Consider the following 15,201-nt stretch of genomic DNA (forward strand, 5'->3'; position numbering starts at 1 on the left):
CACAAAGGATGAATTATTCTAGTTGTGCAAGTTGAAAGTCTCATGTTCATGATGATGTCATTGTGTACGCTGACTGAGTCTATCCTCAAACCTCTGGTACATATTGTTCCAGGGGAGTCAGTATTCCTCAGCAAATTCCTTCACAACCTTGAATCCCTGCAGATCCAGGAGAAGCAGGAGCGCCGGAGGCTGGAAAAGGCAGAGAGGGACCGGGCTGAGGCCTAGCTGGAGGCCGAAATCAAAAACTATGACCCATGGGGCCGGGGAGGGTGCGGCGCACCCCTCAGAGACAATCAAGGGGACCTCATTAGTACGTTGTAGCATGTTTCACTTACATTCCGTGTTGGCTCACCTTACAGAATTGCATAAGTTGATTGGAGTTCAATTGATGGCAGATATTACTGTGCAAAGTGTCTGACTGTACTTTGCCTGTCTAGCTGACCTGAAGCAGATGCACAGGCAGAATGAGGAAGCTTGGCTGAACCCTGAGGCCTCTCTGAAAAAAGCCACCAGGCCCAACCTGAGAGAGGACAGACTGCCTCCCATCAACACAGTCTCTGGTAGACAGTCACTGCACCAGCTGGCACATTGCAGATAACACATACATTAACGTGCATGGAATACACATGGTTGTAATATATTTCATCTTTGCAGGTTCTGATCATGTCCGGACCAGTGACATTTCCAGCAGTTTGTTTGCTAACCAGCAGACAGGGGCGCACCGGAGGCACCACCTGGCCGAGGGCAGGGGTCCCTGGGCTGAGGAGGGTGGACCTCCCTATAGAGAGAGCAGGACCACCAGACTGGGAAAGGTGGAGCCTGTTGAGTGGAGGGCGCCAACATACCAGGAGGAACTGGAACAGCAGGTGACCTCTTCCCCCCACCTCTATCAGTTGGAATACAGTACCAAAATGCACCAAATGCAATTAGTTCCGCTCACAGATAATGTTTCGGGATCGAAAGAACAAACTCACCATCATGTGGACTGAACAGTAAAACATTGAATGTTCTTCATCAACTTTGAGATGTTGTGGTTGAAATTGAGATGTGGGGACTGAAATTCCAAGGTGGACCTTGTGATGGTGGGCATGTCAGGTTTTGACAGAGAGGGTAGAGAAAAGGGAGTAGGTAGCCTTTTGGTCAGATGAAACAGAGTAGTTGTACATCGAAGTAGATTTGTGGGTTTTTTAATACTTTACTTTAATTCACAATGGGCATCCTTCCCATTTAGAGCCTTTAGCGACTCGGTTTCAAAATGAAATAATCATTATGCTTTTATAACCTGATAAAGGTAAATGCAAGACCATCTTTGTTCACAAAGGATGAATTATTCTAGTTGTGCAAGTTGAAAGTCTCATGTTCATGATGATGTCATTGTGTACGCTGACTGAGTCTATCCTCAAACCTCTGGTACATATTGTTCCAGGGGAGTCAGTATTCCTCACCAAATTCCTTCACAACCTTGAATCCCTGCAGATCCAGGAGAAGCAGGAGCGCCGGAGGCTGGAAAAGGCAGAGAGGGACCGGGCTGAGGCCAAGCTGGAGGCCGAAATCAAAAACTATGACCCATGGGGCCGGGGAGGGTGCGGCGCACCCCTCAGAGACAATCAAGGGGACCTCATTAGTACGTTGTAGCATGTTTCACTTACATTCCGTGTTGGCTCACCTTACAGAATTGCATAAGTTGATTGGAGTTCAATTGATGTGCAAAGTGTCTGACTGTAATTTGCCTGTCTAGCTGACCTGAAGCAGATGCACAGGCAGAATGAGGAAGCTTGGCTGAACCCCGAGACCTCTCAGAAAAAAGCCCCCAGACCCATCCTGAGAGAGGACAGACTGCCTCCCATCAACACAGTCTCTGGTAGACAGTCATTGCGCCAGCTGGCACACTGCAGACATCACATCATTTCACGCAAATGTAAGACACACGTACACACAATGCATATGACTGTTCTACTTTATCTTTGCAGGTTTTGCCCCTGTCCAGACCTCCATGTTTCCAAACCAGCCAACGCTTCATCAACTCACTGAACTGGATAAGTATAAGCTTGCCCTAAAACAACAGGTACAGTGTGGTATGGTTTGGGATGTCTTATGTATAGATTTCAAGACCCTGGCCTCTGGTGGCTGTAGGGTCTTTTAGCTTCAACAAGCCATTGATTTGAAGGATGTTGTGTACTGTACACCAACACACACACACACACACACACAGGTACACGATGTTGTATAACAAACTGTTTACCTTTCGGGCCCTGCCCAGATTGAGGAGAAGCGCCTTAAGGAGTCAGAGGAGAGGGAGAAGCTACGCCTGGAGGAGGCGAAGGAGGAGAGGAGGCTGGCAGAGCAGAGGGCTGAAATGAAGAGGGAGTTTGACGAAGACAAGGAGATCCGAAAACTCATGGCGATGGAGGTCAGCTGGGCACTGATTGGCTAAGAGGGATTTGGCAGAAATGACTGTATATGCGTTTGCAATATAACGTATACAACTTATCTTATGTGGACCACACTCTTGAATAACAATGCTGAACAATCTTGATAGTAGAATTACATTTTTATGGTGTGGACAATAAACACTTGACGTAAGGGTCGATTTTAAGCGAGTGTAACATGTTCTTGTGACTCAGCTGTTATCAGCTAAATAAAGCTTGGTCTTCCTTTTGCAACAGAAAAGGGGCAAAAACAAGGAGCTGTTCCGTCTTGCAGAGGAGAAGAAGAAAGAGGTGGAGGAGAAGAGGAAAGAGGTGGAGGAGAAGGAGATCGCTACTGGGAGGATGCGCTATGAGAAAGAGAGACAAGCGCGCATTCAAGAGGTGAGAGGACCACAAAACCTTATTAGAAAAATTTGAACAAACAGAAATATCAGTATGATCCCCATCTTACTGTCTATCTGCAGGTGCGAAGGGAGATCTCGCCCCCCATCCCTACCCTCCAGAAGAGACACAGGGCCCCCCAGTCCACCTCCAGTCCCCCCAGCATGGACAGCAAATGCCCCACCACCCCCATGCCTGTAAGTTACCGCTTGTATAAACCATAAACGTAGTATGGAGAGCATGGTCTGAAAACAGGTATAAACTGATGTCTCTCTCCCCCCCACACACCTCTTAGAAGGGTTCTCTGTCAGGGCTCCAATCCCAGACACCCTCTGTCCCAGCTGTTAGGAAGGAGCTGAGAGCTGCAGGTAACACACACACACAAAAACACAACATGTTCCATATAGCTAGAACCAACACATTGTAGATTAGTTGTAACTGGTATGTGATTGTGTGTGTGTATGTGTGTCAGGCTGCCTACCAGAGTACAAGAGGGAAGTCCTCTCTAAGTTGTCTGCAATCCGTCAAAAGCTGCTCAGAGAGCAGAAACGGGCGGAGGGCCAGATGATGCGCTCAGAGTGAGAGGAGCTGGACTCACTTGACAGGTAACACCCCTCCGCTACTGGGGCACTACTGCAAAGTTTAGGGGAGAGTAAAACTGAGTTTGGTCATGAAGTATGAGATGCTAAATTTCTCTATGTGGCTAAGGATGGAGGCTTCCAGGGAGTTTATCAGACTGCCAGATGACTACAACCTGTCAAAGAGGGTGGACCCAAAGAACATGAAGAATACTGACTCACTCTATTTCTCTCTCTTTGTCTCTCTTTGTCTTTCTTTCTTTCTCTCTCTCTCTCTCTCTCTCTCTCTCTCTCTCTCTCTCTCTCTCTCTCACACTATCTCTGTGTCTCTTACACTCTCTTTCTTCCTCTCTCTCTCTCTCTCTCTCTCTCTCTCTCTCTCTCTCTCTGTCTATCTCTCTCACTCTCTCACACTCTCTCTCATTCTCTCTCTCTCTCTCTGTCTCTCTCTCTCACTCTCTCACACTCTCTCATTCTCTCTCCCTCTCTCCTTCTCTCACTCATTCACTCTCTCTCATTCTCTCTCTCTGTCTCTTTCTCTCACTCTCTCTCTCTCTCTCTCTCTCTCTCTCTCGTTGGCATTCTGAGAGTAGTGTCTTCTAGAGTACAACCTTCTTTACCCTACGAATCCATTAGATCATACAAAGTTCTGGAAAAAAGTGGAGAATAAATGGCATCTTATCACATCTGGAAATTAATTGCTTGTTGAGTGAATTAAAACTAGCTTGTATAGCATCATCATTACAAACTGCATCATTTGATGTCTGTATTAGGCTATTTACATTTGATTGTCCATTTTATGTTTCAGTTGAAAATGTAGTGGACTGAATAAAAAAAGGTCCACTGTGGATACTTATTAGTTGGTGTCACTGAATCAATTGTCTTTGTCACACAAACTCATTACTTAAGACTCAAGGTTGACTGGACACAACTGTCTACTCTAACACATTTCTGCCATTACAGTAGATCATAAAAATGTTCCGGAAAAAAGTGGAGAATAAATGGCAACTTATCACATCTGGAAATTAATTGCATGTTGAGGGAATTGAAACTAGCTTGTACTCATTACATAAGACTCAAGATTGACTGGACACAACTTTCTACTCTAACTTTCACAAATTTCTACCATTATTTCCCTTCCAGCAAATTGTTTCTTTTGGTTAAACCATTACGTAATGACAGATTTCACCCTTGTAATATTAATACGGCATGACAACAGAAATAGTCCCACTGGTGGTATTTTTGGATGACACACACAGCTCAAAGCATTTAGGGAATACACTGAGGTAAATACATTATTTTATTTCAGACCATTCTTGACAAAGAATGGTAAGATGTATGCCTAATGAGATCAAAATCTTCATAATAACCATTTATGTACATTAGAGCTTCAGGAGTGTTACTGATCTAATCAAGCTACTTAGAAGGCCTATTGATGACTTTCCCATGTAACTTATGAAAATAATGAATGAATTGTGGAGGCAGGATACATTTACATTTAGTCATTTAGCAGACGCTCTTATCCAGAGCGACTTACAGTGAGTACAGGGACATTCCCCCCGAGGCAAGTAGGGTGAAGTGCCTTGCCCAAGGACACAACGTCATTTGGCACGGCGGGGAATCCATCCGGCAACCTTCTGATTACTAGCCCGAGTCCCTCACCGCTCAGCCATCGGATACAAATGTATACTTAACATACGAACAAAAGTAAATGACCATGCACGATTCACACACTGTTATTTTGTAGCCTAATGATATTATTTTAACATTATCCCTTAGCCGACATATTAGACATTGTGATGATATTATTCTGTTGATACACTAGGCCTAGAGTGCATGTGTTTCTTTTTGATACCGAGACTGCAGTTGGCCAATCATCAAAAGGACTGTTTGGGGAGGAAAATCACTGATTTATTTTGCGTACACCAGAGAACGATCCGCATCCTTCGGGGTGCGCGTACCCTCACTTTTACCATAGGGAACTTCCCTGCAAAGAAGCATCAGGCGTGACATCATAATCAGAAGTTGACATAGCAACGGACACATCTTGGCATTCCAAAGCATTATGATGTCACGCCTGACACTTTGTGGCAGCCGATATTAGCTAAGACTGACACAAACAGAAACTCTGTACAGAGATAAGGTAAGGTCTTAATGCGTACCAGTAATATTAGTGTCATTGCACAGTTAAAAACTGTCAGAAATATGGGAGTTACATCATGTGTGAGAACTTTTGGTGTGCTATAGTTGGAAGAGAAGCCTTAAGTAGGCTACCTGTGTGCCTTAGCAGTTGCCAGATACTTGCAGGTAAACACCGTCTTGTATTCACAGAAGTGTTCACAATTTTCCATCTGCAAAATTGAGAAAACTGAACTTGAGAACTTCCTCAAGCAACAGTGGGCCAAAGTTTCAGAAAATGAAGCTTAACCCTAACTTTAAACAAGATGGTCCTTACATGGAAACAAGGGTGAGTTTCTCTTTATTCAGAAGAGTACAGACAGCTGACTGGCTTTTATTTCATAAATGGTGTGAGAGGAAATACTGCTCTGTGAATTGCACCTCATTTGTAGTGAGTAAATGTAATTTTAAATAGATCACTGCTCATAGCATGAAGCCTTTTCTCTCTTCCCTAGGAGTACGGTGCCTCCCTCAGAAGAGATCCCTCCACTCTGACTGAAGGGGAGAGAGGGGTGTACATGGGCCACCACCCGGCCGAGGGCAGGGGTCCCTGGGCTGAGGAGGGTGGACCTCCCTATAGAGAGAGCAGGACCACCAGACTGGGAAGGCTGGAGCCTGTTGAGCGGAGGGCACCAACATACCAGGAGGAACTAGAACAGCAGGTGAGCCCCCCTCCCTTCTATGAGTTGGGATACTGTACAGAAATACACACAATACTGTAAATAGTATTGATTCTGCTCATAGATTAGTGATTGGTATTGAAGGTACAAACTCACCAAAACATGGACTGAACTATGATACATGGAAATTTCTTGATCAACTTTGAGTTGAGATTCTGTGTTTAACCTCGGTCTATGTTTGAAACAAGTAGAGCAATGATGGTGGGCATGTAATGTTTTGACGTGAATGGTACAGAGAATGGAGGAGTGAATGTTTTGGTCAGATCAATTATAAAAGTTGTAGATTGATATCGATTTTTAACATCATTTGTAAGTTAGTTTGATTCATCCCATTTAGACCGTCTCACCCAGTGAAAGTCAGTCTTACGTTCATGATGATGTCGGAAATCTATGCTGGGTCTATCCTCAAATCTCTGGTACATGTGGTTCCAGGGGAGTCAGTATTCCTCACCATATTCCTTCAAAATCTTGAATCCCTCCAGATCCAGGAGAACCAGGAGCGCCGGAGGCTGGAAAAGGCAGAGAGGGACCAGGCTGAGGCCAAGATGGAGGCTGAAATGAAGAACTACAACCCATGGGGCCGGGGAGGGTGCGGCGCACCCCTCAGAGACACCCGAGGGGACCTCATTAGTACGTTGTAGCATGTTTCGCTTACCTTCATTGTTGGCTCACCTTTCAGGATCGCATAAGTGGATCTGTGTTAAACTGATGAGAGATACAGGCTCATCCCCATATACACACATATACACACATATACACACACACACACACATGTATGTATATATATATATATATATATATATATATATATATATATATATATATATACGTGCTCATCTGATCTGTGAAGCCCTCCGTGACATTGTTTGTAAGAAGGGCTATACATATGAATAACATGATTTGATATAGTCACTTTGTAGAGGGCCACATTTTAAACAGTTTTGAAGTCAGGGGTAAAAACGTTTGCTGGTCTGCTGATTTTTACTTTTGAATCTATGTATTTAAAACACTTCTTATGATTTGTCTGTCTAGCTGACCTGAAGCAGATGCACAGGCAGAATGAGGACGCTTGGCTGAACCCTCAGAGAAAAGCCAATGTCACCAGGCCCAACCTGAGAGAGGACAGACTGCCTCCTATCAACACAGTCTCAGGTAGACAGTCACTGCACCAGCTGGCACATTGCAGATAACACATACATTAACGTGCATGGAATACACATGGTTGTAATATATTTCATCTTTGCAGGTTCTGATCATGTCCGGACCAGTGACATTTCCAGGAGTTTGTTTGCTAACCAGCAGACAGGGGCGCACTGGAGGCACCACCTGGCCGAGGGCAGGGGTCCCTGGGCTGAGGAGGGTGGACCTCCCTATAGAGAGAGCAGGACCACCAGACTGGGAAAGGTGGAGCCTGTTGAGTGGAGGGCGCCAACATACCAGGAGGAACTGGAACAGCAGGTGACCTCTTCCCCCCACCTCTATCAGTTGGAATACAGTACCAAAATGCACCAAATGCAATTAGTTCCGCTCACAGATAATGTTTCGGGATCGAAAGAACAAACTCACCATCATGTGGACTGAACAGTAAAACATCGAATGTTCTTCATCAACTTTGAGATGTTGTGGTTGAAATTGAGATGTGGGGACTGAAATTCCAAGGTGGACCTTGTGATGGTGGGCATGTCAGGTTTTGACAGAGAGGGTAGAGAAAAGGGAGTAGGTAGCCTTTTGGTCAGATGAAACAGAGTAGTTGTACATCGAAGTAGATTTGTGGGTTTTTTAATACTTTACTTTAATTCACAATGGGCATCCTTCCCATTTAGAGCCTTTAGCGACTCGGTTTCAAAATGAAATAATCATTATGCTTTTATAACCTGATAAAGGTAAATGCAAGACCATCTTTGTTCACAAAGGATGAATTATTCTAGTTGTGCAAGTTGAAAGTCTCATGTTCATGATGATGTCATTGTGTACGCTGACTGAGTCTATCCTCAAACCTCTGGTACATATTGTTCCAGGGGAGTCAGTATTCCTCACCAAATTCCTTCACAACCTTGAATCCCTGCAGATCCAGGAGAAGCAGGAGCGCCGGAGGCTGGAAAAGGCAGAGAGGGACCGGGCTGAGGCCAAGCTGGAGGCCGAAATCAAAAACTATGACCCATGGGGCCGGGGAGGGTGCGGCGCACCCCTCAGAGACAATCAAGGGGACCTCATTAGTACGTTGTAGCATGTTTCACTTACATTCCGTGTTGGCTCACCTTACAGAATTGCATAAGTTGATTGGAGTTCAATTGATGTGCAAAGTGTCTGACTGTACTTTGCCTGTCTAGCTGACCTGAAGCAGATGCACAGGCAGAATGAGGAAGCTTGGCTGAACCCCGAGACCTCTCAGAAAAAAGCCCCCAGACCCATCCTGAGAGAGGACAGACTGCCTCCCATCAACACAGTCTCTGGTAGACAGTCATTGCGCCAGCTGGCATACTGCAGACATCACATCATTTCACGCAAATGTAAGACACACGTACACACAATGCATATGACTGTTCTACTTTATCTTTGCAGGTTTTGCCCCTGTCCAGACCTCCATGTTTCCAAACCAGCCAACGCTTCATCAACTCACTGAACTGGATAAGTATAAGCTTGCCCTAAAACAACAGGTACAGTGTGGTATGGTTTGGGATGTCTTATGTATAGATTTCAAGACCCTGGCCTCTGGTGGCTGTAGGGTCTTTTAGCTTCAACAAGCCATTGATTTGAAGGATGTTGTGTACTGTACACCAACACACACACACACACACACACAGGTACACGATGTTGTATAACAAACTGTTTACCTTTCGGGCCCTGCCCAGATTGAGGAGAAGCGCCTTAAGGAGTCAGAGGAGAGGGAGAAGCTACGCCTGGAGGAGGCGAAGGAGGAGAGGAGGCTGGCAGAGCAGAGGGCTGAAATGAAGAGGGAGTTTGACGAGGACAAGGAGATCCGAAAACTCATGGCGATGGAGGTCAGCTGGGCACTGATTGGCTAAGAGGGATTTGGCAGAAATGACTGTATATGCGTTTGCAATATAACGTATACAACTTATCTTATGTGGACCACACTCTTGAATAACAATGCTGAACAATCTTGATAGTAGAATTACATTTTTATGGTGTGGACAATAAACACTTGACGTAAGGGTCGATTTTAAGCGAGTGTAACATGTTCTTGTGACTCAGCTGTTATCAGCTAAATAAAGCTTGGTCTTCCTTTTGCAACAGAAAAGGGGCAAAAACAAGGAGCTGTTCCGTCTTGCAGAGGAGAAGAAGAAAGAGGTGGAGGAGAAGAGGAAAGAGGTGGAGGAGAAGGAGATCGCTACTGGGAGGATGCGCTATGAGAAAGAGAGACAAGCGCGCATTCAAGAGGTGAGAGGACCACAAAACCTTATTAGAAAAATTTGAACAAACAGAAATATCAGTATGATCCCCATCTTACTGTCTATCTGCAGGTGCGAAGGGAGATCTCGCCCCCCATCCCTACCCTCCAGAAGAGACACAGGGCCCCCCAGTCCACCTCCAGTCCCCCCAGCATGGACAGCAAATGCCCCACCACCCCCATGCCTGTAAGTTACCGCTTGTATAAACCATAAACGTAGTATGGAGAGCATGGTCTGAAAACAGGTATAAACTGATGTCTCTCTCCCCCCCACACACCTCTTAGAAGGGTTCTCTGTCAGGGCTCCAATCCCAGACACCCTCTGTCCCAGCTGTTAGGAAGGAGCTGAGAGCTGCAGGTAACACACACACACAAAAACACAACATGTTCCATATAGCTAGAACCAACACATTGTAGATTAGTTGTAACTGGTATGTGATTGTGTGTGTGTATGTGTGTCAGGCTGCCTACCAGAGTACAAGAGGGAAGTCCTCTCTAAGTTGTCTGCAATCCGTCAAAAGCTGCTCAGAGAGCAGAAACGGGCGGAGGGCCAGATGATGCGCTCAGAGTGAGAGGAGCTGGACTCACTTGACAGGTAACACCCCTCCGCTACTGGGGCACTACTGCAAAGTTTAGGGGAGAGTAAAACTGAGTTTGGTCATGAAGTATGAGATGCTAAATTTCTCTATGTGGCTAAGGATGGAGGCTTCCAGGGAGTTTATCAGACTGCCAGATGACTACAACCTGTCAAAGAGGGTGGACCCAAAGAACATGAAGAATACTGACTCACTCTATTTCTCTCTCTTTGTCTCTCTTTGTCTTTCTTTCTTTCTCTCTCTCTCTCTCTCTCTCTCTCTCTCTCTCTCTCTCTCTCTCTCTCTCTCTCTCTCTCTCTCACACTATCTCTGTGTCTCTTACACTCTCTTTCTTCTCTCTCTCTCTCTCTCTCTCTCTCTCTCTCTCTCTCTCTCTCTCTCTCTGTCTATCTCTCTCACTCTCTCACACTCTCTCTCATTCTCTCTCTCTCTCTCTCTCTCTCTCACTCTCTCACACTCTCTCATTCTCTCTCCCTCTCTCCTTCTCTCACTCATTCACTCTCTCTCATTCTCTCTCTCTGTCTCTTTCTCTCACTCTCTCTCTCTCTCTCTCTCTCTCTCTCTCGTTGGCATTCTGAGAGTAGTGTCTTCTAGAGTACAACCTTCTTTACCCTACGAATCCATTAGATCATACAAAGTTCTGGAAAAAAGTGGAGAATAAATGGCATCTTATCACATCTGGAAATTAATTGCTTGTTGAGTGAATTAAAACTAGCTTGTATAGCATCATCATTACAAACTGCATCATTTGATGTCTGTATTAGGCTATTTACATTTGATTGTCCATTTTATGTTTCAGTTGAAAATGTAGTGGACTGAATAAAAAAAGGTCCACTGTGGATACTTATTAGTTGGTGTCACTGAATCAATTGTCTTTGTCACACAAACTCATTACTTAAGACTCAAGGTTGACTGGACACAACTGTCTACTCTAACACATTTCTGCCATTACAGTAGATCATAAAAATGTTCCGGAAAAAAGTGGAGAATAAATGGCAACTTATCACATCTGGAAATTAATTGCATGTTGAGGGAATTGAAACTAGCTTGTACTCATTACATAAGACTCAAGATTGACTGGACACAACTTTCTACTCTAACTTTCACAAATTTCTACCATTATTTCCCTTCCAGCAAATTGTTTCTTTTGGTTAAACCATTACGTAATGACAGATTTCACCCTTGTAATATTAATACGGCATGACAACAGAAATAGTCCCACTGGTGGTATTTTTGGATGACACACACAGCTCAAAGCATTTAGGGAATACACTGAGGTAAATACATTATTTTATTTCAGACCATTCTTGACAAAGAATGGTAAGATGTATGCCTAATGAGATCAAAATCTTCATAATAACCATTTATGTACATTAGAGCTTCAGGAGTGTTACTGATCTAATCAAGCTACTTAGAAGGCCTATTGATGACTTTCCCATGTAACTTATGAAAATAATGAATGAATTGTGGAGGCAGGATACATTTACATTTAGTCATTTAGCAGACGCTCTTATCCAGAGCGACTTACAGTGAGTACAGGGACATTCCCCCCGAGGCAAGTAGGGTGAAGTGCCTTGCCCAAGGACACAACGTCATTTGGCACGGCGGGGAATCCATCCGGCAACCTTCTGATTACTAGCCCGAGTCCCTCACCGCTCAGCCATCGGATACAAATGTATACTTAACATACGAACAAAAGTAAATGACCATGCACGATTCACACACTGTTATTTTGTAGCCTAATGATATTATTTTAACATTATCCCTTAGCCGACATATTAGACATTGTGATGATATTATTCTGTTGATACACTAGGCCTAGAGTGCATGTGTTTCTTTTTGATACCGAGACTGCAGTTGGCCAATCATCAAAAGGACTGTTTGGGGAGGAAAATCACTGATTTATTTTGCGTACACCAGAGAACGATCCGCATCCTTCGGGGTGCGCGTACCCTCACTTTTACCATAGGGAACTTCCCTGCAAAGAAGCATCAGGCGTGACATCATAATCAGAAGTTGACATAGCAACGGACACATCTTGGCATTCCAAAGCATTATGATGTCACGCCTGACACTTTGTGGCAGCCGATATTAGCTAAGACTGACACAAACAGAAACTCTGTACAGAGATAAGGTAAGGTCTTAATGCGTACCAGTAATATTAGTGTCATTGCACAGTTAAAAACTGTCAGAAATATGGGAGTTACATCATGTGTGAGAACTTTTGGTGTGCTATAGTTGGAAGAGAAGCCTTAAGTAGGCTACCTGTGTGCCTTAGCAGTTGCCAGATACTTGCAGGTAAACACCGTCTTGTATTCACAGAAGTGTTCACAATTTTCCATCTGCAAAATTGAGAAAACTGAACTTGAGAACTTCCTCAAGCAACAGTGGGCCAAAGTTTCAGAAAATGAAGCTTAACCCTAACTTTAAACAAGATGGTCCTTACATGGAAACAAGGGTGAGTTTCTCTTTATTCAGAAGAGTACAGACAGCTGACTGGCTTTTATTTCATAAATGGTGTGAGAGGAAATACTGCTCTGTGAATTGCACCTCATTTGTAGTGAGTAAATGTAATTTTAAATAGATCACTGCTCATAGCATGAAGCCTTTTCTCTCTTCCCTAGGAGTACGGTGCCTCCCTCAGAAGAGATCCCTCCACTCTGACTGAAGGGGAGAGAGGGGTGTACATGGGCCACCACCCGGCCGAGGGCAGGGGTCCCTGGGCTGAGGAGGGTGGACCTCCCTATAGAGAGAGCAGGACCACCAGACTGGGAAGGCTGGAGCCTGTTGAGCGGAGGGCACCAACATACCAGGAGGAACTAGAACAGCAGGTGAGCCCCCCTCCCTTCTATGAGTTGGGATACTGTACAGAAATACACACAATACTGTAAATAGTATTGATTCTGCTCATAGATTAGTGATTGGTATTGAAGGTACAAACTCACCAAAACATGGACTGAACTATGATACATGGAAATTTCTTGATCAACTTTGAGTTGAGATTCTGTGTTTAACCTCGGTCTATGTTTGAAACAAGTAGAGCAATGATGGTGGGCATGTAATGTTTTGACGTGAATGGTACAGAGAATGGAGGAGTGAATGTTTTGGTCAGATCAATTATAAAAGTTGTAGATTGATATCGATTTTTAACATCATTTGTAAGTTAGTTTGATTCATCCCATTTAGACCGTCTCACCCAGTGAAAGTCAGTCTTACGTTCATGATGATGTCGGAAATCTATGCTGGGTCTATCCTCAAATCTCTGGTACATGTGGTTCCAGGGGAGTCAGTATTCCTCACCATATTCCTTCAAAATCTTGAATCCCTCCAGATCCAGGAGAACCAGGAGCGCCGGAGGCTGGAAAAGGCAGAGAGGGACCAGGCTGAGGCCAAGATGGAGGCTGAAATGAAGAACTACAACCCATGGGGCCGGGGAGGGTGCGGCGCACCCCTCAGAGACACCCGAGGGGACCTCATTAGTACGTTGTAGCATGTTTCGCTTACCTTCATTGTTGGCTCACCTTTCAGGATCGCATAAGTGGATCTGTGTTAAACTGATGAGAGATACAGGCTCATCCCCATATACACACATATACACACATATACACACACACACACACATGTATGTATATATATATATATATATATATATATATATATATATATATACGTGCTCATCTGATCTGTGAAGCCCTCCGTGACATTGTTTGTAAGAAGGGCTATACATATGAATAACATGATTTGATATAGTCACTTTGTAGAGGGCCACATTTTAAACAGTTTTGAAGTCAGGGGTAAAAACGTTTGCTGGTCTGCTGATTTTTACTTTTGAATCTATGTATTTAAAACACTTCTTATGATTTGTCTGTCTAGCTGACCTGAAGCAGATGCACAGGCAGAATGAGGACGCTTGGCTGAACCCTCAGAGAAAAGCCAATGTCACCAGGCCCAACCTGAGAGAGGACAGACTGCCTCCTATCAACACAGTCTCAGGTAGACAGTCACTGCACCAGCTGGCACTTTGCAGATAACACATACATTAACGTGCATGGAATACACATGGTTGTAATATATTTCATCTTTGCAGGTTCTGATCATGTCCGGACCAGTGACATTTCCAGGAGTTTGTTTGCTAACCAGCAGACAGGGGCGCACTGGAGGCACCACCTGGCCGAGGGCAGGGGTCCCTGGGCTGAGGAGGGTGGACCTCCCTATAGAGAGAGCAGGACCACCAGACTGGGAAAGGTGGAGCCTGTTGAGTGGAGGGCGCCAACATACCAGGAGGAACTGGAACAGCAGGTGACCTCTTCCCCCCCACCTCTATCAGTTGGAATACAGTACCAAAATGCACCAAATGCAATTAGTTCCGCTCACAGATAATGTTTCGGGATCGAAAGAACAAACTCACCATCATGTGGACTGAACAGTAAAACATCGAATGTTCTTCATCAACTTTGAGATGTTGTGGTTGAAATTGAGATGTGGGGACTGAAATTCCAAGGTGGACCTTGTGATGGTGGGCATGTCAGGTTTTGACAGAGAGGGTAGAGAAAAGGGAGTAGGTAGCCTTTTGGTCAGATGAAACAGAGTAGTTGTACATCGAAGTAGATTTGTGGGTTTTTTAATACTTTACTTTAATTCACAATGGGCATCCTTCCCATTTAGAGCCTTTAGCGACTCGGTTTCAAAATGAAATAATCATTATGCTTTTATAACCTGATAAAGGTAAATGCAAGACCATCTTTGTTCACAAAGGATGAATTATTCTAGTTGTGCAAGTTGAAAGTCTCATGTTCATGATGATGTCATTGTGTACGCTGACTGAGTCTATCCTCAAACCTCTGGTACATATTGTTCCAGGGGAGTCAGTATTCCTCACCAAATTCCTTCACAACCTTGAATCCCTGCAGATCCAGGAGAAGCAGGAGCGCCGGAGGCTGGAAAAGG

The 15,201-nt window shown here is 44.5% G+C and overlaps 4 protein-coding genes across 4 annotated transcripts; all 4 read left to right on the forward strand.

Moving 5' to 3' along the window:
* The first annotated feature begins 1,478 nt into the window (after positions 1–1,478).
* On the forward strand, positions 1,479–4,141 carry LOC146220893 (uncharacterized). The gene is made up of 8 exons (XM_084694181.1): positions 1,479–1,624; positions 1,739–1,861; positions 1,971–2,410; positions 2,667–2,810; positions 2,894–3,007; positions 3,106–3,178; positions 3,283–3,415; positions 3,519–4,141. The coding sequence occupies exons 3-7, from the start codon at positions 2,357–2,359 to the stop codon at positions 3,390–3,392; spliced, it is 495 nt and encodes a 164-aa protein (XP_084550307.1). The 5' UTR covers positions 1,479–1,624; positions 1,739–1,861; positions 1,971–2,356; the 3' UTR covers positions 3,393–3,415; positions 3,519–4,141.
* A 161-nt stretch (positions 4,142–4,302) lies between these two features.
* On the forward strand, positions 4,303–7,827 carry LOC146220894 (uncharacterized). Its single transcript, XM_084693229.1, has 5 exons — positions 4,303–5,855; positions 6,022–6,228; positions 6,729–6,876; positions 7,279–7,398; positions 7,493–7,827. Exons 1-5 carry the CDS (start codon positions 5,805–5,807, stop codon positions 7,825–7,827), a joined length of 861 nt encoding a protein of 286 aa, XP_084549355.1. The 5' UTR covers positions 4,303–5,804.
* A 504-nt stretch (positions 7,828–8,331) lies between these two features.
* On the forward strand, positions 8,332–10,565 carry LOC146220895 (uncharacterized). Its single transcript, XM_084693986.1, has 8 exons — positions 8,332–8,462; positions 8,577–8,699; positions 8,809–9,248; positions 9,505–9,648; positions 9,732–9,845; positions 9,944–10,016; positions 10,121–10,253; positions 10,357–10,565. The coding sequence occupies exons 3-7, from the start codon at positions 9,195–9,197 to the stop codon at positions 10,228–10,230; spliced, it is 495 nt and encodes a 164-aa protein (XP_084550112.1). The 5' UTR covers positions 8,332–8,462; positions 8,577–8,699; positions 8,809–9,194; the 3' UTR covers positions 10,231–10,253; positions 10,357–10,565.
* Positions 10,566–11,159: 594 nt separating this feature from the next.
* On the forward strand, positions 11,160–14,634 carry LOC146220896 (uncharacterized). The gene is made up of 5 exons (XM_084693230.1): positions 11,160–12,712; positions 12,879–13,085; positions 13,586–13,733; positions 14,128–14,247; positions 14,342–14,634. The coding sequence occupies exons 1-5, from the start codon at positions 12,662–12,664 to the stop codon at positions 14,632–14,634; spliced, it is 819 nt and encodes a 272-aa protein (XP_084549356.1). The 5' UTR covers positions 11,160–12,661.
* The last annotated feature ends 567 nt before the right edge of the window (positions 14,635–15,201 follow it).

This window comes from Hypomesus nipponensis, chromosome 27 (genome assembly GCF_054491055.1).
Source record: "Hypomesus nipponensis isolate SF chromosome 27, ASM5449105v1, whole genome shotgun sequence".
Classification (NCBI taxonomy): domain Eukaryota; kingdom Metazoa; phylum Chordata; class Actinopteri; order Osmeriformes; family Osmeridae; genus Hypomesus; species Hypomesus nipponensis.

Excerpts from the sequence above, each read along its gene's own strand:
- LOC146220893 (XM_084694181.1), top strand. The coding sequence starts at position 2,357 with ATGAAGAGGGAGTTTGACGAAGACAAGGAGATCCGAAAACTCATGGCG. Across the intron at positions 2,411-2,666 it reads GAAAACTCATGGCGATGGAG|AAAAGGGGCAAAAACAAGGA; the intron begins GTCAGCTGGGCA and ends CTTTTGCAACAG. Across the intron at positions 2,811-2,893 it reads GACAAGCGCGCATTCAAGAG|GTGCGAAGGGAGATCTCGCC; the intron begins GTGAGAGGACCA and ends GTCTATCTGCAG.
- LOC146220894 (XM_084693229.1), top strand. The coding sequence starts at position 5,805 with ATGAAGCTTAACCCTAACTTTAAACAAGATGGTCCTTACATGGAAACA. Across the intron at positions 5,856-6,021 it reads GTCCTTACATGGAAACAAGG|GAGTACGGTGCCTCCCTCAG; the intron begins GTGAGTTTCTCT and ends TCTCTTCCCTAG. Across the intron at positions 6,229-6,728 it reads AGGAGGAACTAGAACAGCAG|ATCCAGGAGAACCAGGAGCG; the intron begins GTGAGCCCCCCT and ends GAATCCCTCCAG.
- LOC146220895 (XM_084693986.1), top strand. The coding sequence starts at position 9,195 with ATGAAGAGGGAGTTTGACGAGGACAAGGAGATCCGAAAACTCATGGCG. Across the intron at positions 9,649-9,731 it reads GACAAGCGCGCATTCAAGAG|GTGCGAAGGGAGATCTCGCC; the intron begins GTGAGAGGACCA and ends GTCTATCTGCAG. Across the intron at positions 10,017-10,120 it reads GAAGGAGCTGAGAGCTGCAG|GCTGCCTACCAGAGTACAAG; the intron begins GTAACACACACA and ends TATGTGTGTCAG.
- LOC146220896 (XM_084693230.1), top strand. The coding sequence starts at position 12,662 with ATGAAGCTTAACCCTAACTTTAAACAAGATGGTCCTTACATGGAAACA. Across the intron at positions 13,086-13,585 it reads AGGAGGAACTAGAACAGCAG|ATCCAGGAGAACCAGGAGCG; the intron begins GTGAGCCCCCCT and ends GAATCCCTCCAG. Across the intron at positions 13,734-14,127 it reads CACCCGAGGGGACCTCATTA|CTGACCTGAAGCAGATGCAC; the intron begins GTACGTTGTAGC and ends TTGTCTGTCTAG.